The 23,796-nt window shown below is 39.4% G+C and overlaps 1 protein-coding gene across 10 annotated transcripts in view; it reads right to left on the reverse strand.

The window, feature by feature from the left end:
* Positions 1-23,796, reverse strand: part of Ttll5 (tubulin tyrosine ligase like 5) — a 273,386-nt gene that overhangs the window by 145,717 nt on the left and 103,873 nt on the right. For 9 of the 10 annotated variants that reach the window (XR_010044946.1, XM_063241307.1, XM_013155221.3 and 6 more), the window contains exons 18-23: positions 22,919-22,981; positions 18,366-18,404; positions 10,251-10,408; positions 9,093-9,399; positions 3,836-3,956; positions 525-671 (exon numbers count right to left, since the gene is read on the reverse strand). Coding sequence is in view for 9 of the 10 variants with exons in the window: in XM_063241307.1 (XP_063097377.1) it covers positions 525-671; positions 3,836-3,956; positions 9,093-9,399; positions 10,251-10,408; positions 18,366-18,404; positions 22,919-22,981 (835 nt within the window). In the remaining variant the exon portion in view is untranslated. The remainder of the gene's footprint in view (positions 1-524; positions 672-3,835; positions 3,957-9,092; positions 9,400-10,250; positions 10,409-18,365; positions 18,405-22,918; positions 22,982-23,796) is intronic. The other variant, XM_003472437.5, reaches the window with a different exon arrangement.

Here is a 23,796-nt window from a genome sequence, read left to right on the forward strand (position 1 = left end):
AAACTTTAATTAAATAGTATATTTCCTGGGCTTGATTGTAAAATGACATTTCTGTACAAAATGTTTCAGAAAAGAAAGTGTAAGTCACTGAAAAAAGATTATGTCACCACAGTCAATTCACAGTTCAGATTGCTCTCAAATGGTCACCTCGCCACTGTCTACAGATATAACAACAGAGATGGACATAGGCCAGGAGCTCCAAAGGAATACTATTTCTTTCGATAAGAGCTAACTATGAGCCAGAAGGAGGCAGAGACAGGAGGATCGCCATGAATTTGAAATCAAGGCCAGCCTGTACTACACAGCAAGACCTTGTTTGAAAACGAAAACCAAAAACAGTTAATTGGACCTGCAGAAGTAATGAGTAGTTTACAGTCCAATGGGTTGAGGTATGAGGTCCCACTCTTTAACAACATGCAGCAGAGATGCTACTGCTAGCAAAAGGAAATTAAACAGAGCCAGTCACTGTATTTCCAACAGTGTGGTGGAGCTGAGCACACAAGACAACCGGATGAAGGACTTACCTTGTTGTACACAATGATAAAGTCACCCAGCTGGCGGGCGAGGATTCTCCTGCGTTCTAGAAGAGCTAATCGTCGACTAGGTAGCACCATTCTCAGTGAGTGCTGGAGGTTACTTGATGCTCTTTTGAGGAAACGAACCACCAGCTCCTGCAAATTAAAGAGTAACATGGGGCTGGGGATTTAGCTCAGCGGCATAAGCACCTGCCTTGCAAGCAGGCGGTCGTGAGTTCGATCCCTGGTACCGATAAAAAGTTTAAAAAAATAATAATAATAAAATAATAAAATAAAGAGTAACACAGGGCAGAAAACAGGGATGATGGTTACTATCAGAAGACAAACTATGGTGAGATTACAGAGATATGAGAAGAGATATTTATATATTTTGACAAAACCCAGAACAAATGTGTTAGGTAGAAGAAGGATACAGAATAAAAAAAAAAAAAAAAAAAAAAAAAGATTCTTATTCTCAAAAGCTGATAATTAGGAAAATGGCAAGATGGCAATTAAAAATTAAAACAAGGGGCTGGGGACGTAGCTCAGTGGCAGAGTGCTTGCCTGGCATGCACAAGGTCCTGAGTTCAGACCCTAGGACCACCAAAAAACAAACCATTTAAAAATTAAAACCAAATATATATGCAAGTAACTATGTACTAAGGCCATAGTTAGAAAATTATCATGCTACATATGCAAATGGTACCACCACCATTTAAAGAGCAGGGATGGCTTCTAAAAGATAATCATTTACAGTGACTTAGCGAAGGGAGCATTCAAAGGCAGGCAGTAGAAACTAAAAGCCCAACAGCCAATGAAATCATCAAAGATGAAAAGGCAGAAAAAGAATATAGGAATGTCTGTACATACAGATATTCTCTGCAGCACCTGGACCACCTGCAGCCCTGACCACCTGCTGGTGTATGACCTGAGGCAGAGGGAGCACCTTACCACACTTTATAAACAATAGAGAGACAGACCAGGAAAAAGCAGAGTGGAAATACTAGAAGTATAAACAAATCCCCCAGAAAAACAATGCCACTGAGACCAAGGAAAAAAGGATTCCATTCATGCCAAAGGCTTCCAACAAGCTGGAAGTGGAAAGGACCCTTAGCAAGAGTGGGCCCAGGATCTGGCCATTCAGAAATAATCTCAAGAGGACACTTTCAGTAAAGAGAGTAGAAGGAGGACACGAAGAAATTTGTGGGCAATAAAGAATATACGTAAACAGCAGAAACTACTGATTGAAAGCAATGGATAAGGCCAGATGTAATGGTATGTGCCTGTAATCCCAGGACTCTGGTAAACTAAGGTAAGAGGACTGAAAGTTTGAGCCTGGGCAACTTAATGATTTAGCAAATCCCTGTGTTGATAGTAAAATAACATTAAAAAAAAAGAAGAAGAAGAAGAAGAATTTTATGATGATGGAAAAGAAAAGCCTGTCTCAGTATTTCCAAAGGTAATGGCCTTTTCCCCTCCCCAAGGATAAAGATGCTTTTAGAGTTAGGGGTTGGCAAGGAGGGCACCATTTAATGGGGAGTCATTAAGGAAAAGAAAACAATACATCTCATTCATGTGGAAGGAAAGAATTTTTAAAAAGATACCATCAGGTTATTTGTAAGCATCACAAATGCTTCAGAGAGATTTCATAAGACTAAGGGCCTTTGAAAGATTGTTGTTCCATAAACACAATTACTTTCAAATGACAGATCTGGGGATCTTCTGTGGTGTTATGAGATAAAGAACCCCCAATTCCAACTTAGACCAGGAAGGGCATTCTATATCAGCCTTCCTCACAAGCACGTCTACTGGGTCACGGTTTGCTCTCTGATACATTTCCAAGAAGGAAGTCAAAGAACTGGTATTAAAATTCTGCATTCTGCATTTCCATGTATTCTTACAAAGAGCCCTATAAGAATCCTGTGTAAATTCGAAGCTAGCATTTGCAGTGGTTATTCTCTTTTAAGCTATTTTTTTCCCTTGAATTTGATTTTGGTTCACTGTCCTTTAGAGCCACTTTACTCCAGCATAAAGGGAACGGCCTCATAACCAGGGCTGGATTTCCTAGTTTTATTCTGCTGTCTTTACTGTTGAGTGGTTTAAGCTGCTATATTAAAACATAATTTTTTCAGAGTGGAGCAGACAAACTGACTCTCAAGAAGGCAGTTCAATTTTCCACTTGGAAAGAGCAGAGCGAACATTTTCCACTGATGGCTAAAGGATTATTCACAACACACCAAGTTTTATCTCTGAGTTGTATTGCCTACTTTAAATTCATAAATTGTTTTCTGGGATAACCAACATGCTTTTCTAAGTTCCCTCGTATAGAGATGTGCCTTTTTGAGCTGGGCACTAAAAAATGAGAGCAGGGCTACCACCGAGTGGCACAAAGGTGGTAGCCTCAGACTTAACGGTCCCTCTCATTTTGGTGGAAGAACCTTGGTGTTCTATGAAACTATGAGACTATGGTGTTCTATGAGACTATGAAAGGCTTTGATTTCTTCTATGAATTGGGACCCTATTGAAAAGCTTGCAGATCTCTGTTATTGCAATCCAAAGCAGAAAAGCCTTCTGACAAATAACTGATAGATGGTCAAAATGATCATGCAAGTTTGACTCCAATAATGTAAGAATTTTATAAAGTTATCACTACTAAAGAAAGCAAATTGGAATTGGAGGATTTCACAGTATAACACGTGTTACGCTGCATTGTATTATTTTCTCTCCTGACAAATCACATTAGCTATTTGAAGGTCAGCACCTTCTCACAGCACTTTTCACAATATAACCCTTGATATATTGTGATTTGTCACTAATGTGATTTGTCAGGAGAGAAAATAAACACCTGTGCCATGCAGAAACAAAGGAAGAACAAGTCACACTTAATTGCAACATCCGGGTTCAAGTTCCAGTTTACCGCGCACGACTTGTGGAAAACCAGAACTAGCTTCTCTCCATCTCTGTTTCATCCGTGAAACGAGGATGGTGGTTCTGACCTTAGAGAGTTAATAACACGTGAGGCGGAGTAATAAAGGGCTGCGAGCTGTTATTCTTCTGGAAGGCTTTGCACAGGGTTCAGCACCCACTGAGCAATCACTTGTCATTTCAGGGTGAAATAAATGGATGCCCTCCTTTCGTGGTATAACTAAGATGGCTCCAGATCAAAGATTTCCTTTGCACATTAAAATAAGAGAAATCTAGAAACTTTACTATGCAGTAATTCTTTTACTAGAAGAATATTCTGCTTCTTACTAGAAAAGAGGAGAGAGACGAAGAGAGAAAAAGGAAAAGTGAGAGGTTTGCAATGAGACGAGCCTCACCATCTGTTCATCCTCTTTGGCAGCCCAACTGGCACTGAACGTCTGACCTCCACCGTCCTTCGTCAGGCGCGTCTGAACATGCTGGAGATAGGCAGAGAATGCTATTCGGGCCTGCACTTTGCTATAGAAATCCAAAACAGCATACCGTTATGAGACAGCATGGCTAGCCTACCAAATGTGTACCTGCCTTTCTCAAACTGGCCTTTCAGGATTCTTCTATAGGATGGCTATGGAATCATATATTCGCTGAATAAAGAATCATTCCAAAGTAGCACTTGAGGTTAAAAATTCTTTTTTTCTTATTGAAAGAATCAAAGATGGAGAGTTCCACTTATTTTCTCAGGATTAGGACAGGAAAAGAGTAAGAACAGAAACTCATCATGCTATCTAGCCATCTTGTTATCTCTCTGAACTTTTAACAGTCTTCTTGGGAGAATGGACGGAAGGCCCGAGTCTTCACAAGAACCTTTGTAGTGCTGAGGAGAGAGGTTTCTCAATGCTGAGAGTGCATTGAAGGCCTTAAAGGATACACTTATCAGACAGTACGAAAGTATTGGTTTTGCTATGGCAACTAATATTTCTAGCGTGCAAAAACCTCCAAAGCAGGAAATAGATAAATCCTACAAAAGAGCTTTTGAGACCAAATTTTAAGGTCATGCTTTTCTCAACTACAAGGCAGGAGTGGCTGGGGCCCAGAACAAATGAATGAGGTCCAGCAGAGTTTGGCGGAGATGAACAGACTGGCTGGGACAAGCCCAGATGTTCAGTGGGAAAAGGAGTCTTTAGGCTGGTGGGACGCGCTGCAGCAACATCACTGAGGCACGCAGCTCTCTTCTGCCTGGTGGCCTAGTTCGCAAGCAAGGAGATCTGATCAATCTATCTTCTGAACGACAGAGAGATGTTGATGATTTAGCTGCTAATTGTGGCAAATCTGTTTTCTCTCAGGCAAGACTTTGGTTACTTCAGCTGATCGGCCTTCTGACACTGTAGCCAAAATTACATCAGTGAAGATTAGGGCCCAACACAAACTTTGTTTACAATCTTCACACATGCAATCATTGAATGCCTTCTACTTACTGCTCCCCCAAGGTTTGGACAAAGGATTTGTCCAGGGAAAACTGGAAATCCTGAGAGTCCAGTTCTAGATTCTCTGTGTGCTGGAGGAGTAAAGGGTTGTGGAGTCAGGTTAGGGAGGCCCCTGGCTCTTGAGTTTCATGCATAATAGCTTCAGAACACGAACTATAAATAAGTCCAGATCTTTCTTACTAACATGGTTTACTTGGGGGAGCACAATATGAACTTATTATAATTCCAAAAGTTAACAAAGACAATTACATTTTTGTTTATCTGAGGCGTGCGTACACTACTCTCACCTCCACTGTTTACACAAGCCTCACCATCACAAACTGATTTTCAAGTCAAAAGAAAAAAGAAAAAAAAAATTTTTTTTTTGGACCCTGGAGATTGAACTCACACGTGCCAGGCAGGCGCTGTGCCGCTGAGCTATATCCCTGGCCCCAAAATAAATTTTAAAAATCCTTCACTTTGGTCAACAAATTTATGTGCGCTATAATGAACAGGAAATAGCACGCTAACGTTACATAGCTCCAAACGTGGAGAATATCCAACTGCATGGATCTTATACTGCAATGTGAGGGATTTTTGGATACAGGAATTACTGCTCCTGAGTTGAGATTTCCAGCCACTGTTTTGCTGCAAATCAAATGTAAAAGTATGGAGTTTTCACTTCTATAAACCTGACTGAAGAGATCCCTGGATGCTCATTCTGAGACTCTCCAAGGTGTTTCTCAGGTAGTTACCTACAGTGCACAACTCTCCCCCTAAAAATGAAAGGAAAACTAGAATTTTCGAGTACATACAACCTGCTATCCACAGGCTGCTTGTTTTCTTTTCTTTTTTCCCCCTTTGATAGGGTCTCATACAGTGCAGGCTGGCACTAACCTCACCATTCTCTTACCTCAGCTTCCTAACTGCTGCAATTACAGGCATCTTTTTTTCAGAAACAAAACCAAAACAAACGTAACAAAAATGTTTTGAGGCAGGCATGGTAGTGCATGCCTGTAATCTCAGCACTCAGGAGGCTGAGGCACACGGATCAAGAATTCAAGGCAGCTCTGGGCTACATAGTGAGTTTAGGGGCAATCTGAACTATACAGTGAGAGACTCTACCTCAAAACAACAACAAACTGAAGGTTTTTTTTACCTAAATATGTTACCTATATTAGCTATTTTCTATTTGGCCCAAGATAACCTTTCCACTCAATGAGACCCAGCAAACTGAAAGTCTGGACACTCACGGTTACATCACAATGAACTTATTTTTAAAACCAACAGATTGCACACAACACCCACAAGGAGGCTGTGCCTGCAGTCTCGAACCCTTGCCTTGTCTCTGTCCAGGGCTCTCACAGCACAGGGATTCCCTATAGACACTGCACAGCTTCAAGAAACAATGTGAAGCCCACTGATTTTCACTAACACACCCTGCAATGACAACAGTTTACTCACAGACAGTAAAATCCTTAAGAAGTATGAAAAATAATTTATTTCCATCACAGCTAAGGAGAATGTTATTGCTGGAAAGGAACTCAGAATACAAACTGGTGGTTTTCAAATATTCTATTTTCAATTTGCTGGAATCTTTTTCACCTCCATAAAATAGTTTGAAAAACCGGTCTAGCCCTGTGTTTTGGCTTGACAGAAAGGAAACTGAGACCCAGCGAAGCTCAACTTGCCTATAATCACACCACCAGCCTAAAGCACTAAAAGGGCCTGAGCTCAGGTCCGTTGACAGTCAGGACTGGTCTCATCCTCTGCGCCTCTGTTCCAAACCCAAGCACTCTCGACCCATGTCCCAGCGACACACCCAGCTCTTGGTGTAACAGCCAGCCTCTGATTCAGAAAATAAAGGCCACTGCGCAGAAATCCCTAAGCTCCCACGCTCTTCACCTCCTGCCTACCGCACTCACCCTGGTCCGCGGTTTCTTACAGGAAGAGACACCCCTCCCCTGGGCCTCTTTCCACCTTCCTTCAGGGCCGGTCTCGGCCAATATCCCCATTTCTGCGTCTCTAATCCCCTGGCCATCAAATCCTTCCCTTAGTCTATAAATAAGTTCCAGAATGCCTTTTTTTTTTTAATCACTTCCTCTTAGCTGGCTTTCTCTCTGATGAATTCAGATCTTCCTTTCCTTGCCAAAACCTGAAAAAGTTACTTCACACTTGCTTATTTCCTAGCTCACAATTGTTCTTTCACCCACACAGCCGGCCCTAGGTTACAAGTCCAGAAGTTTTTCACTCCTTACCCTAACCTGCGTATCTACAATGCTCTACAGACTTGAAACACTCACCTAGCAGCGTTCACGACACTGCTCCTCCTTATTCTTACACTATGTGCTATTTCGAGGTCTTTTTACTGACCTACTCATTAAACAGTGGTTTTTCCCGGGACTCCAGTCACTTCTTTTTCTCCTTGTTTATGCTTGTTGAATTAAACGGAAGCAATAACCTCATCTACAATGAAGGATGCAACTACTAACTGTGTAATCCTGTTTAACCATGACACAAAAGCTGTAGTTTTACTTCCTCCTCATCATGTCTCAAAGGTAACTCGTACTTTCTATCATAAAACAATTCCTGGGGCTGGGGATTTAGCTCAGCAGCATAAGCGCCTGCCTTGCAAGCAGGCAGTCGTGAGTTCGATCCCTGGTACTGGTAAAAAGGAAAAAGACAAAAACAAAACAAAACAAACAAACAAACAAAAAAAACAATTCCTACACTCCTTGGATTGACTGACAGCATTACCCCACTGCTACATGTGGAACATACAGTCTCTGTCTTCACCAAGTTTCTAAGTCCATCTCAATTGCTCCATTCCTATAGCCACTGTCCATGGTGGTTGTTTTGTTTTGTTTTGTTTTGTTGAGACATTATGAAGTTGAGGCTGGCCTCAAATTGACAGCGACCCTCCTGCCTCAGCCTCCCGAGTGTTGGGATTACAGGTGAGCCACCCAGCCTTAACCATGTTCTTGTCAACACCCACACACATCCCTAGCTCTGAACAATTCTGAGCCTAACTCACTTCTCGGCCTTTAGTTGCTTCTTGTGTCAAGCACTATCCCCCAATGCAACCAAAATTTACTTTCTAAAACAAGAATTAACTCTATCATATATCTGCTTAAGAAGTGTCCAGGAAAAGAAAAAAGAAAAGAGAAAAACAAAACCCAAACAACGACTCTTCAGGCTCCCCTTAAAGCCTTTACAATCTAGGAACACCCAGTTTTTAGTCTTATTTCTCACCATCGTCCTCTGCCCACTTAACTCTTCTTCTCTAGTCTGTATTTTGGACAGGCCCAGCTCATTCTGGTCTCAGGACCTGTGTACGTACTGTTCCACCTGGAGAGCTCTGTACCCTGGCATTCACGTGAGTGACCCCTCATCTTTCAGAAGCCACCTCAAAATTAACTGCTCAGGCCTGATCCCCACAACTTCGGGAATCCTCTCCTCCATTACACCTAAACCGGACACCGTTTTGCTTTGTTTTACTGCATTTCTCATCGCCTGAAACCATGTTCTTTCTTATCAGTCTTCCCTGCCAAGCTGGTCTGCCCCCACAGTGGTATCTGGCCTGCTGTAATTCTTGGCAAGAATTTGGCCTGCTGTAATTCTAGGGCAAGTTCTTAATAAATGTTTGCTGAGGGACTAATACATGCTTCCACTGTCATTCCTTTATTCCACCTACCTACTTACTAATCCCCCACACAAACCTGACACCCCAAGTCTCCTGAGATCCTACTCATCGGATGAGGCCTCGGTCAAAGAGCTTCCACAATGGCTCTCTAGTGCTCTGAAGTGAGATCCTCTTTTTCTGTATTCTAAGAGCGTTTTATTCTTATGGGGGTCTATGCCCCAGTTTGCTAAGGGTCTCCCACAATAAATGACAAGCTGTTCGAGCTTCTTGTCTCCTTTACTTTATGCTCCTAATGACTGAAACTAACTCCTACCACGTGTTCTTAGGCCAATGAGACCCGAGTTTGGACAGTGGTCTACTCTGGACAAGTTACTTGGACTCTCAAAGCCTCGGTTTTCTTAACAATAGCAACATCCAATTTCAGTCACTAGTCACAGAACTTCTGTGCATATTACATGAAAAAGACTGTAAGTCATTCAAACAGTACCTGGCACACAGGACAAGTTAGCTAGTCTCAACTTTACTACTAGAATTACAAAGGGTACCTACCTTAGATTCCCATTGTCTTGCAGAATCTGCATCAGATTAAACTTAGGCTCTGGCTCCTGAGCCTCAATCTTACAGCACTGTTCACCTTTATTATGCCACTCAGGAACTTCCATGGAATTTTCCTTGGGTAAACTTTCTATCCCAACAGTCAGCAGGGATGCGTATTTGCCTTGGTTTTCTCCAAGAGACCCAGCAGACTCCTCCTGGGAAGCTTCCTGTTCTTCATCCTCATTGTCCAATGCAACCTCTTCCTCCTCTTCACTCTCTGTCTCGGGCTTACCATTCATTTCAGCTGGTTGGGTAATCACTAAATGCGAAGAATCACTAATGTTGCTGAAAAAAGGATTAAAATTTCCTCTCTCCCAACACCTTCCTTTTATCTTTTTAAGTAAAAACCCATTTCCAAATTAAACCACAAAGAAGGCACAAAATTAATAGCAATTACACGTCACTCTCAAATCTTCAAAAATCTATCTGTGATATGCATTACAGTTGATATTACTTATGCCAATGACTCTCTCACAACCCCCTACCAACCACCAAGAGAAAACTATATTGTGTTACAGGGTTTTAGAAAAGCACCCTTTGTGGAGGTGCCAAGAGCAGGGGAATAGCTTACTACCCTATGTTTTCTTCTTATTTTTCTCCTCTATTGCCTTATAAGTTCTATAAAAACAAGGACCCTATCTTTGTTATGAAACCCCAGCAACTAACATGGTGCCTGATGCTCTATAAAGGAGCTTTATAGAGGGCAGCAGGGGAGAGAAAGTCAGTCAGTTATCAATTAAAAATAGACCTGGAAGAATCAGAAATTCCTGTGTCTAAAGTACTTACACCGTCCAGCACTTCTGAAGGATGACTGGACGCACCTAGTCATCACAGACCCCAAAGGCAACGCTTAGTGGTCCATTAAGCTCAGGTTAAGCCTATTTCTGAAGTCTTGCTATCTGTATGGTGGTAATACAAGTGTTACGGAAGGCAAGGTTTAAAAGTTTATAATCCTTTCGAAAGTAAGTTCCAGAAAAAGACTATTCATAATAAAAATAAATATATTCTATCAGAAAAGTTCTGACTCAGTAAGTTCTGCCTAAGATGCTGCTTAACTCGGGCTGGCAGAGCGCAGGTTATGCAGTTTGGTGAAAGGTCACTGGCAGGTACCTGGGTATTTTGGCCTCAGTGCCCTCAATCTGCCACTCCGTCGTCTACGTTTTCGCACCTCCAGAGACAGAAGTTTCCTCTCGTAAAGAGCAGCATGCAGCTTGGCCTTTGAATTCATACTCTCTATCTTCAGTTCTGGCATCCCGTCAGTGGTCACTCTAGGGGAAAAACAAGCGGAATTTCTCTCCTTTAGTCCAGGGCTAAGCTTGACAGAACTCTACGAGTGACAGATTGGGCTTGGCAACACTGGTGAATTCGAAAGGTTCCACTGACAAAAGGGAATACTGGGATCTATAGTAAAACTCACTACAGGCCTATCTGAATTTGTGAAATGTTCTGAACAAAAATTATCTGAAGACAATGTTTAAGTACATTCAAGCATTGAGTAACACAGCTTATTAATTTACTGGTTGTAAACTGTCACCAACACCTAACAAATGAATACATAATTGGGAGATATTAGTAACATTCTAATCCGTAAGTTGCATGACTCTACTGCTGTTAATTATAACTTACTCAGAAATTCATAAGATCACTTTGAATGTGTGTGATAACCTGAGTTCTGGCAGAGGGTATGCTGAGGGGAGACAGCACGTACTGTTTATGTAGCACCAGGCTAAGGGGGACTTATAGGGAAAGTCTCAGTGTAGTTACCAAGACTGGGGTCTCAGGCACCCCAACACAGCCCTTACTTAGATATCAGTCAGGGGAGGAAAAGTGGGAGCGCGCAGGTGAGAAGTTAGTGTCAGAGGCACAGACAAGAGAAGGCAGAGACAGAGGACAAGATCAACTTCAGATCCCGCGTGAGAAGTGGGATGGGAAGAGGAGGCTGATCACGGCTACAGGAGGCAGTCAAGCAAGACGAGTCACAGGCCGGCTGACCAACGGCAGGCCCGATCCAGACAAGGACTAGGCACGCAGAGATAACCAGGTCGAGAAAGAGAAACAGGGGTCTGGGTAACTGGGCCAGAAAGGAGGACCCGGCCGGTGTCTGGGAGCACGTGGCCAACGCTACACACAGAACTCAAGCGCTAACATGGAAGTGCTGAACACGATCTAGAATGCAAAGCATAGTCCTTGTCAAGGCGGCACCCTGACTCTGCAGGGCTTTCTGGCTATGTCTGTTAGTCTCTTTAGGTCTTTCTATTTTTTTGGGATTTTTGAGAAAGGGTCTCATTATGAAGTTCAGGCTGGCCTCAAACTCACTCTTAGCTCAGGCTGGCCTTGAACTTGCTATGATACTTCTCCCTCAGCCTCCCAAGTGCTGGGATTACAGGCATGCGCCTGTAATCACCAAGATTGTTTAGGATTTTCTGAGAGGCACTTCTGGGTGGACAAGCTATGCTAAATATTCTGCAGGCTTTCTCTTCAGAACAAGAAATTGAGCCAAGACCAGGTAGGATACTGACACTGGGAGAAGAAATGGAAAGCAAATTAATGAACAATTTGGTTTTTTTTTTTGCATTGGAGTCTGTTACCCAGGCTGGTTTCAAACTCCTGAGTTCAAGCTATCCTCCTGCCTCAGCCTTCCAAGCAGAAAAGACTACAGGCATGTATCATGTACCTATCAATAAACTTTAAAAATAGTTGGCAACTATTTTTTTTATCATAGTTCTAAAGACTGAACCACACACATGGAGCTATGAAAATATGTAGCCAATTAAATAATACAGAAAATAAATTTGATTTAAAAATCATCCAAAATATTTATTTGATAATATCTAACCAACTTGGTCAAATTTGAAAATTGTGTAGACAATTGTGTGACATCTTTATCTTGATGCTCAGGAACATTTCTCTTTCAAAGCCATGTCTTTAAAAAACTGTTAAAATGACCCTAAATATTTTAATGTTCTGGGTCACTTGAATTGAAGGGGTGGAAGTTAACTTCAAACAAATGAAAGCCCAGTGTTTATGCTCATGAACTGCACCCATTACGTAAGAGAAAGTGTCTCTGCCTATGTTGTCAAGAACATGGTTCCTTGGGGAAGACTTTTTAAGGGTAATTATTATTCAAAAGCTGAAAAAAAAAAAAGACTTCTGAAAGTATGAATCCTTAAAGCTCAGAGATCTGCAGAAGCTATTAAGAATTTCCCTCTCTATAGATATTTACAATGTCAACATGAGCTAAGAGAGACAGAGGAATACTAGCTAGTGCACGGGACGCCAGGGAATCATGGATCTTTGCTCAGCACAGATCACACTTCTCTTGTCCATCACTGTGTCCGTCATGCTGAGCCTGCCCAGCACATAGCAGCATGGCATGAATATTGTCTCGTTAACAGTTCAGTTCCGTATGAATAATCTGTCATTCCTTTTAACTACAGATTTTTCTAACATCTTATTATAAAAATATTTAAACAAAGAGAACAGCACTGTATTGATTGCATTTGTCTCACTGAACACATACACATCCGAACCTCCTCAAAATGTTTGCTTCGGCAGCTCATACACCAATCCTCCTCTGTCGACCCATCAGGCCATTTAATTTTTAAAACATCTCCAAGTTGCAGACAAACGTCAGCACATTCTCTCTTCAATGTTTCACATGCATATATTACTCCTTAGAATGCACACTGTATAATAGGAGTTTTTATGACCTAACGTACATATAGTAAAATACCCAAATGCTAAATGTGCATTTAGTGGATTTTAACAAATGCATACAGTGACATAACTGAATTCTAACATTACTCTCATCTTAAGAAATCCTCATGTCTTTTCCCAGCGAATCCCTCCCTTAATTCCTTAAATGTAATCACTGCTCTGAATTTTTTATCGTTTACATTTTGAACAATTTAAAACTCCACACAAATGAACCGTATAGTGTGATGGTTTGTGTAGGGTGTATTTCATTCAGCATAATCTGCCACGACATAGTAGCATTCATCCTTTTTAACTGCCATGGTCTGAATGATACACACCATTCAGAGAGTTTATCTACTCTCTCATTTTTGGAGACCTAGGTTGTTCGAGACATTATGAATAAAGTTACTCTGAACATAACTATACAAACCACTTTGTGATTATGTTTTTCATTTTTTCTGGGTAACAACCTCAGAATGGAATTTGCTAGACTTTCTTAAGAAAATGCCAGACCCTTGGTCTCCAGTCCTTGTCCTAGTTTATAACAATAATGTTAACTTATCAGACTTCTGTTAGCTCTGTGTGACACGTGGCTTAGTGAGTCTAATTTTAGAAATTTTGCTAAATGGTTAGGGGCATACCATGGTTTTAATTTGTAATTCTCAGGTAACTAATGTTTTAAGCACATTTTCATGAGCATATTGACTATCCATCTTCCTTCTGACATACTCACACATACATTTTACTGGATTATAATTGGACTGCCTAATAACTGAGGTGTAGATTCTTTAGATTTTTCTATATACCAAACCTTTGCAAATGTCTGAAGAACTTCTTTGTTTGGTCCATGGCTTACCTGACCATGTTTCTTTCTTATGCTACTGGGAATTGAACTCGAGGCCATCACACTCATATCTCCAAGCCATTTTAAAAATGTGTTTATTTTTTATTTTCAGACAGGGTGTTTCTAAATCATTAAATTGTCCATGCTGGGCTCAAACGTGTAATCTTCCTGTCTCAGCCTCTCAGAGTGCTTGGAATTACAGGCATGCTTCACCACACCCAGCTCTAGTCTTTTCTTAACAGTACCTTACGATTAAATTTTTAATCTCGAGGAAATCTAACCTATTTTTTGTTTACTGTATTTTGTGTCATACATAAAAAATTTCTGCCACCTACAAAAATATTCTATATTTCAAGTGGTTTTATGTAATACTTTTTATATCTATGAGTCATTAATTTTTATGGCAGACGAGGCAGTGTTGGGGTTTATTTTTAAATATATGATATCCAGTTGTTCTAGTTTCTTTGTTAAAAAGAATCTTCTTTTCCCACTGAACTGCTCTGGGTCTTTTGTTGAAAATCAAATGACCATATAAGGGGTGATTAAAATACACACTGAATGTTCGAATTTGTAAAAATTTTACTATAGTAAAAGACACACTGCCCTTAGTCTCCTCTCCAAATAGTCCCTTTTTTTTCAGACACTTGTCCCGTCACTCTTACCACTTTCTGAAGCAATTCTGGAAGTCCTGCTGGCGTCTTAAGGAGGTGTGATCAAAAAGAACTACAGTGAAGGCTGCTGGTGAGTGCCAGCCACCATAAAGGCAAGTTCATTAAACCATTATGGTGTGGCCTCCTCTGCCTTTTCACTGAATCTGGCATGGTGCAACTTGCAGCTCTTCCCCAGAGTCAAAACGGCCATGAAGATAAAAGCATTGAGAACCAACTAAGGGCATCATGGAAACTATGACAGTGCCACTGAAGACTCTCATGAAAAAGGATTTCCAGAACTGCTTCAGAAAATGGCAAGACCAGTGGCATGTGTTCAAAGCAAGGAATAGTATTTTAGGGGGTTTAATAGCAATGTCTTTTACTGTAATAAATTTTTTAAAAATTTTAATGCAGATTTCATTGATCACACTTTATTAAAAATGTGGGTGTTTCTGGGCTCTGTTCTGTCTCACGATTAATTTACTACTGCCTTGACTGCTATAGCATGATTCTATTTAAGTGAGGTAGTATAACTCTTACTTAAGATTACTTTGGTAGCTCGGCATGGTGGTGCATGCCTGCAATGTCAGGAGGCTGCAGCAGGACGATCACTATGAGTTCAAGGCCAGCCTGGGCTGCACTGTGAGTTCAAGGCCAGGCTGGACTGCACGGTGAGACCCTGTCTTAAGAAAACCAAAACCCAAACAAACAAAAAGGGTTACTTTGCATTTTCTAGGTCTTTTGCGTTTTCATATAAATTTTAAAAGTGCTGATATACATCTGTAACCCAACTTCTCAGGACGCTGAGGCAGGAGGATTATAAATTCTGGGTAATTTAGTGAGACCCTGTCTCAGAATAAAGAAGTAAAAAGAGCCATGAAGTTTAGCACATTACTGGGTTTGATCTCCAGTAGCCCTACCCAAAAGCTGGTCAGTTTCTATTTTTAAAAAATCTACTAGAATGATTATGATCACACTATTATCTTTTAGATTCTTTGAGGAGACCAGATACTTAAACACTGTAAAGTCTATCGATCATGAGTATGGCATAGCTCTTTATTTAGCTACGTCTTTCTATATCTCTTTCAGTATTATTAATAGCATTTTATGTACCATTACTGAACATATTAAATTTCTTCCAAGCATTTTCTATTTTCAAATACTATTATAAATAAAATTTAAATTTTTTTTCCAATTATTGACTTGTAATATATTAAAATATGATAGATTCTAGCAGACTGGCCTTTGAACATCTTAGCATACGCCGCTGTACGTTCTCAGTTACTTTGTGGGTGTCTTAGGATTTTTCATTCACTTGATTGTGTCACCTAAGAAAAGACATTTCATTTCTTTCTTTCCAATCTGTATACCTTTTACTCTCTCCCTCATCTTGTTATACTGTCTAGACTTCAAGTACAATGTAAATAAAAGTGGTAAGAATAGACACTGTCTTATTCAGGAGAAATTCCTTCAATATTTCACCAGGTTGATGCTTTACCCACTCCATTTTATTTTCAGTACCGGGGATTGAACACAGGGTGCCAACATGCTAGACAAGCCTCTACCACTGAGCTACATCCTGGGGATTTTTTTGTGTGTGTGGTTTTTAAAGACAGCTGAGATTACACGTGTCTTCCGCCATCCCTGGAACAGTGATAGAGTTTTCATGTAAGACTTTTATCACACTGTTTCTGGAGTATTTCTCATAATCTTTTGAATTGTATCAGCCTTAATTTTTTCCAGGGAGAATTATTTATGTTTTTTTTCATAATCATATAAATTGACTTTTTCAAATTTTAAACCAAGGCTAGGAATATGGCTCAAGAGAGCCCTAGTTTCAGTTCCCAACAGTGTCATCCCCCCAAAATAACATTAAACCAACTTTGTTAGGAAAAATCTCAGTCATATGTGTTATAATTTTCATATACTGGTGGATTGACTGGTTCATTGATTGAATGATTGATTCATTCATTCATTCACATAAAATCTTGCTAATTTACTATATTTTTCAGGCAGGGTTCAAACTCAAACTCAGCCTACAAGAACACACTGTATCTAGCTAAGCTTATTAATATTCTTAACAGAAATTGTGTGTCTATCCTCATGAAAGACATCAGCTTGTAATTTTCTCCTTTTTAAAATGTCTTGGTCAGATTTTTTAATCATAGTCATGCTACATCACAAAAAAGAGCTGGAAAGGGTCCATTCCTGTATTTTTGAAGGAGTTTATGTAAGACTGGTATTATTCCTCCTTGTATGTTTGATGGAACTTACAGTAAAACCAACAAGTCTAGAGGTTTTTTGGTAGAAAGTTTTTTGAAATCCAATTCAATTTTCTGAATAGGTAAGAGTGTGCTTCGAAATTTCTTTTTCAGCTTTTGTCGGTTTGGGTAAGTGTTTGCTCTCATACACACAAGGAATTTAGTAATTCCACCTCACCATCAGAGGAACAGAAGGGCTGTCAATAGTACACAGTACTCCTCCACTCATTATGCATTTTGTATTTGTTGGATCTATAGTAATCTCTTCCCTTCTCTATCTGAACTTGGTACTGTACTTGTGCTCCTCTTTTTCCTCAATTAGATTTAACTGAGGATACTTATCATGTCTGATAGCTTATTAATAAATTTTGGAGTTTGATAGGTTTTTATGATTTGGCTTTTACTTGATTTGTGCTCTTTATTATTTCCTCTCTTCTACTGACTTTGGGTTATTCTGCTTTTCCTAAGTTTTTAATAGACATAGTAAGTCAATTATTTTAGCACTTACTTTTAAAATATAAGCATTGAAAGATACACATTTCCCTCAAAGCACTCACCCAGCTGCATCCCAGACATTTTGATGTTTTATTTTTATTATCAAGGTCAAAATAGTTTATCATTTCCCTTGTCCTTTCTTCCTTGATTCACATTTAGAAATGAATTTTTTCATCTTCAGATACACAGGGATAACAAATACTTTTCTATTCTATTTGTTTCTATTGTTACTGATGTCTAATTCCATTGTGGCCACAGGACACACATGCGAGGTATTATTACAATCCTTTTACATATAGTTAAATTTGTTTCATATGCTGGTGTATGGTATCATGTGCCAGCTTTCATCTGTTTATACCTCTGCCCCACTAAAAAGCCCCCTGATGGTAATACAAAATGAGTTCTAAAAAGGTGAAAAAGGACAGAAATGATGCTTAAATATTCTTACTGTTTTATGATTTTTTTCTCTGTTCTCCCCAATTCCCACGTTGACAGCAGTATAGTCTAAGTATGTTCCTTTACTAAAACTAGAGAAAATTTATAAACAAAGTATAACTTTCATCAGCAACAAGCCAGAAACTTGACTTGTTTTTCCTTAATTAAAAGACAATTGTAATGCTTCCTTTCTTTAGAAGAATTGAAATAAAAGTTTATTTTAATTGACTCTTAAATGCAAAACAAAAACTAGATATAAGCGGTTTCTTTCTTACTGATGTCATTTTTTAAAAGATGTCCAGCATAAAGGGGACATAGGTAATATCTCAGATTCTCTGTAACCTGCAGATGTGCTGTGATTTAAGAGTTTTTGTTGTAGCTGGAGTGTTTGTGAGACAGTCATCTCAGCCTCTCCTGTAAGATCTTTCTTGTCTTTGCTCAAACAAAAAGCCCTAAATATTTTGCACATTTTCAGTCCTGTGGCAGACTGCAAGCAGTTTCAGCTCATCCCATAAGGCATGCAGTTATATATCTCAGCTATGTTAAAACATAAACTTATTTGAGCGTAATGTAGCAACAGTCTTGAAATCTCATTAATTGTCTGGTCTCACACAGCCAAAAAAGATCACTATTATGATCAGTTAAAATGGTATTCATGTTGTTACAATAAATTTCATAGTTGGCAAGAAATGGCCACAGAATACTTTTTCAACAGACAACATTTTATGTTAGTATTCATGCAGAGCCGAACTGAAAATAGTTATAGAAAGCAGTATGCTTGGCCTGTGCATGGTCACATATTATGCACATGGAAAGAATTTCACAACTTTTAGAAATCAGTTACCGTGTTCTTCCTGCCAATAAGCTTCTTCTTGTGTTTCCCCTACAGAAGTAGAAAGGACAACTAGGTTAGAGAATGCTTTTTGGATATTTAACTCTGGAGTTCACACACACAAGCAATCCTGAAATTTTTATTATAGAAAGTCACCATGAAATGTGGTCAGCAAAGGCAAATGAGAATATCCTCGGGGAAGGGCAGGCCACAGTGAGCTGAAGGATCCGCGAAAAACAAAAAGGAAACAGCAAGATATTCTAGGGAAAAAATGGTAACAATGACTTGCATTTGTCTAATTCCAAAGCAAATCATCCTTATTGCTCACAACGATCATGTGAAGAAGGTTGTTAATTAGCCGGTTTATATAAACGAGAAGGCTAAAGTAACGCAGTAACTAAGCACGGTCAGGGCTTACAGGGTTTACAGTTGAGCCCAGGGTTTAGGCCACAGACAGCAGAGCTCTTCTCCTTTCATTGAACTATTTTAGGAAAGGAAACCAAGCTTGATTCTCATAGTTTCCAAGTGGATATTGACCAGAAACAGATTTTCCATAACTAAAAAGAAAAAGGAAGAAAGGAAAAAAAAAAAACCCTCCTCAAAGAAAGGGAAGGTCTCTTGACTGTTGCTACATTAGTGTTGGGCTCTAACCACAGGGATTGAGTGCCATGCATGTTTAAATGCTTGCTTTTGTTTTTAAAAACATTCGCTCCTCAGGCAATTTCTTTTCACTTAACACTTGGGGAAGGGATCGCGTTTTACAGGTACTCATCTGTGTATGCATATGTTTGGCTCAGCCCAATTTTACTCTTTGTTGGTCCATGTGTCTAGCATCACAGCCAAGATCCTGAACAGTTAGGGCACCCCATAAGGACTTGTGGAACCACATGTTACCATTGTACAAGTGTCACGTTAACACAGCACATTAACTTCTGATCATTTTAAAGAGACAAATGCAGGACAGGTTGTATTTACAGAAAATATGTCTTTACCAAGATGTTCTGTCTTTCCTTTCCTGTATCTTCTATCCCTAATGTCTTGATATTGTCACAAAATCTCACGATGACTTGAACTTTTTCCTTCATCCAGATAACAGTTTTCTCCAGTAATGTGCAACCACAGCTTCACATTACAATCACCAGGCAGTAAGGACTACCACACTTTCCTTTCCTCCAGGAATAAAGGCAGGACATAAATTATGATTTAAAGATCCTCAGGAGTTGGTAATGTGAAGCCGGCATGGTTCAGCAGGAGGATTGCTGCTAGTTTGAGGACAGCCTGGGCTACAAAGGCCAGCTATGAACTACATAGTGAAACCCTGTCTGAAAAAAAAAGACAAAACAAAAACCAAACAAGAACAACAACAAAAAAACTACCGCCACAGTGCAAAACACCATGTAAGATACTATTTGTAAGTGCAGGGTGGGTAGGTAGGGGAGGAGTTGGGGATAGAAGAGGTGGCAGACAAAATTAACCTAACACAATTGGATTTGCAAGAGAAAACATCAATTCAGATTAAGAAAAGGGACTGAGCAGAAGATATTAGGTCTTGGAACAATTTCCTGTTTTCAGTGCAAATTCTTTTGCGTGTGCTTACCATGTTGTAGGCTGGACCAAATACAATTTCATTTTCTCAATGTGTATTTGTGTGTGTGCGCTGACCATGTGGCTAAGTTCTTGATACTGACAAAAATGAACATAACAAAGTTTCACTCCTAGGTGCCAACACATAAAGTTAGTGAACAGGAAAGTATAATATAATCAAGAATCTAAACAGACTGAAGGATAAAAGAAGGGTTGGATACAACCTCCTAATCTAGGCTAGAGGAACAGAACATAGCTAGAGGAAATTAGGGCTGGACTGAAGGTCATTCTAAGAGAAAGGGAAGGAGTTTGTAAGAATTAGGAGATTGAAAGAACAAGTCAACATTGACTAGGTGTCTATGGGTTGTTATGGGAAAGGAGGTATTAGGGTAAAATGGTAGGCAAGATAGATCACGGAGGGAATTTCATTGCTACAAGGGGAGAATTTATGTTTTCTTAACCAAAATTGTTTGTAATACTTTATAAACTGGAGTTTATAATACTTTATAACAGACCTAAAGAAAAAACACAGGAAAAAACAATTATATCCTCGAACTAGAATTTAGTATCTCCACAAATATACATGTAGGAAACCACAGTAGTGGATCAGTGTCCCTTCATTAACCATAGAAACGTATCTCTTTTTTTCATTTTACTTAGAATTGTCACAAGTATTTTAAAATAATATCAGTACTCATTCCTGAAATTGTGGTAGTTATTAGGCCTTACTATTTGACATCCACAAAAAACATATATATTATAATATGTCAAATTTTTTATTGTTGCTCTGCTCCTCAAGGAGTGCTTCCTAATTGTGCTAGCATGGTGGTCCCCAGCTTGCTTACTACGCCCTCCCTCCCCGTCACGGGAAGCCCAGTGTGGAAAGATCCAGCCTCAGGCAGAGTCAGTGTCAGCTCAAAAACAGACCTGCACACTCTGGTCAGCCCATGCCATCTATTTTAAGCGAAAGTCCCATTACTTTTAAATATGACTGGATAATCAAAGATCACCAAATATTTGTAGACTCGTGGTAGTAAAAACTAGAAAGAACAAGATGAACAAGCAGGATGAATACAAAGGAATAATACAGTGCAGATGGCTGAAAGGAAGTATAAACAATCTAAGACAGAAATCTGAAGACATAAAATATAAAAACTAACCAGAAAGTAAAAATAATTTTTGAATATTAAAAAATTCTCTGAGTTAAAAAAAATTGAATTCTCATAACTGTAAGACTGATTTAGAGGCAAAGCTGAAGAAACCTCCAAGAATTGGGATATGGCTTAAGGTAGGGCACATGCAAGGCCATGGGTTCAATCCTTACAACTAAAGAAGTAAAAAAAGAAAGTCTCCAAGAACATAAAGTTGAGATTAAAAAAAAGGAGACAGAGGATGAAAAAGTCTTTTTCTTTTTTATCGGTACCAGGGATCGAACTCATGACCACACACTTGCAAGGCAGGCGCTTATGCTGCTGAGCTAAATCCCCAGCCCCTAGAGGATGAAAAAGTAAAAAAGTGTGGAGGTTACAGATGAAATATATCTAAAAAATTCCACAAAAGAAGAAGTAGGGAATAAAGGAAGTTCCCCACAGTATAAAGGCTTAAATCTTCACACTAAAAGGACTCGCTCTCCTCCAAAACCAAAATATTAAGAAATGACAAACCAGAACACGTCCTGATAAGTATTTAACTTTGAAAGGTAACCCTTGTGTTATGCTTTGTGTCTAGATGTCCCCCCAAAGCCTCATGCAGTCATCAGAGGTGAGGCTTCTCAGAGGTGGCTGACTCTAGAGTGTGGGATGCCAGATTAAAGGTGTGTGCTTATTAAATCAGTGCACTGACTGGTTTGGCATCACCCTTGTCCAGATGGCCAGGATCCAATATAAGGGGTTTGTCTTTTCCCTCACTTGTTTCCTTTTGCTGTCTTCTTCTGCTTGCCATGAACTGGTTCTCTTCTGCAATGCCGCTCCGCCAATCTACTCTGCCTTGGAGCTCGCTAATTATGGACTGAAATCTCTACAAACTGTGGGCTAAATAAACCCTTCCCCCTTTAACTTTGGGTGTCGAGTATTTTGTCTCAGCAATAAGAGAAAAATAACTAAGACATTTTGTCAAAGTTTTTGTGAGACAGAAGGGAGAATGAGAACAAGAATTCGAAACTATCTACGAAGATCTGAAAGTCTTCTATGTTACCAAAAGCTACACATATAATTAATCAATGCTATTTACCAGAATAACACACAGTATAAATGCCATCTGTGTCCTGAAGATAAATCATGAAATTGTAAGAAATGGCTGAAATCTGGGTAACCATTGTAACAGGCCTTCAAAAAAAAAGTAAAACATATTCTCGAAAGTATATGGATTTCACCTACTAGAGTGAGTTTTATAATCAACTGCTGAAATGGACTTCAGGCAGTATGAGTCCCACAAAAATACATGGGACGAAGTTGTCCCTGACTGTAAGCAGTGCTTGTTTCTTTCCCCAGTTTTCCTTAGTATTAATATTATCCGTTGGCATTGTTTATTTATTTTGTGAATTATCTCCTCTTATCTTTTTCTGATCTGATAATTCTGATCTTTTTTATTGAGAAAAACAAATAATCATGTCTGATAAAAATGTGTCTAAGGTAAAAAGGCCCTGTACATGAATTTTCTTGGAAGAAGAATAAAGTTCAGGGCCTGTGTTAAGATGGCTCAAAGAACTTTATGATTCAATTTTTGGTTTTTGAAAATAATACATGAGTCAATCCTCAGTACTGGAAAAAAGAAAAGATTAGCAATGACTGGGATGTGATAAATTGTGTAAAATAAGGTATTGTATTGTGAAGGTATTATATTATAAGGTATGATAATTCAGCAAGGTCCCTTCTATCACAGATTTTTACATGAAGACTTTATAAAATTTCTTTCCTTCTTTTGTATACTTTCTCCTAATCTTATGATTGAACCCTAAATTTATAAATTCAGCAAATTCCCACCTGTCCTGGAAGAGGCGTGTTGCTAGCATATAGTTCATGGAGGTCTTGTGCTCAAGGTAGGACCTGAGAGACAAAGAAAGAAACCAGTTACCACTTAAGCTTAGTTAAGGAGGAAAAAGCAGAAATAAACTATGGACAAAGTACAACAATAAAAGGTTATTTATACAGCATTCCTAAAGAAACACCCCATTTCTTTCTGTATTTTTATTTATTGTTTTAGAGATATACTATTTCTATATTGGCAAATGAGGAGATAGTTGCTCAAATCAAAATTTTAAAAGTGAAAGAAGCAGAAATGGAATAAAATGAGAATAAGGAAAAATAATTTAATTTAGAACATAAGAAGAAGAAAAAAGGGGCAGTATTTCTTGGGTTAGAAGAAGGTGATACAGCAAATGGAGAACATAAAACTGAAAAAGAAAAAGAAACCCCCCAAAGAAATTACACATACAGAAGAGGTCACGAAAACCTTGGCACAGATGCATAAATGGCATGAAAATGTACCGAGGTGGCTGTTGCAGTCATATTATTCCACAATTTGAGAGCTTTCAGTGGCTCCCTGGTGTCCACTGCAGGAAGCACTTGCTTTCAGAAGTTGGATCATCTGTACCAACAGTTCATGCACACGTTTTCCACACAGCTGTCCAACACTGGTCCTGCCAAGAACTTTCCTTAGAGTCCCCTCACACCAAACCTTCCACAGATCTCTGCTTCTGACAGATCCTTCTCCCCACACCAAGCAGCAGCTCAAGCCCAATCGCTGAACACAACTTTCTGCAATAGGACTCTCCACGGGTATGGACAGGACTCCTTGCCTGAACTACCTGTCTTCACTCCACACCTGAAGATGCTGTCACATACTGCCTCCAAGACTGACC

The sequence above is a fragment of the Cavia porcellus genome, unplaced genomic scaffold (genome assembly GCF_034190915.1).
Source record: "Cavia porcellus strain 051 isolate PalLab524CR breed Dunkin Hartley unplaced genomic scaffold, mCavPor4.1 scaffold_31, whole genome shotgun sequence".
Lineage (NCBI taxonomy): Eukaryota > Metazoa > Chordata > Mammalia > Rodentia > Caviidae > Cavia > Cavia porcellus.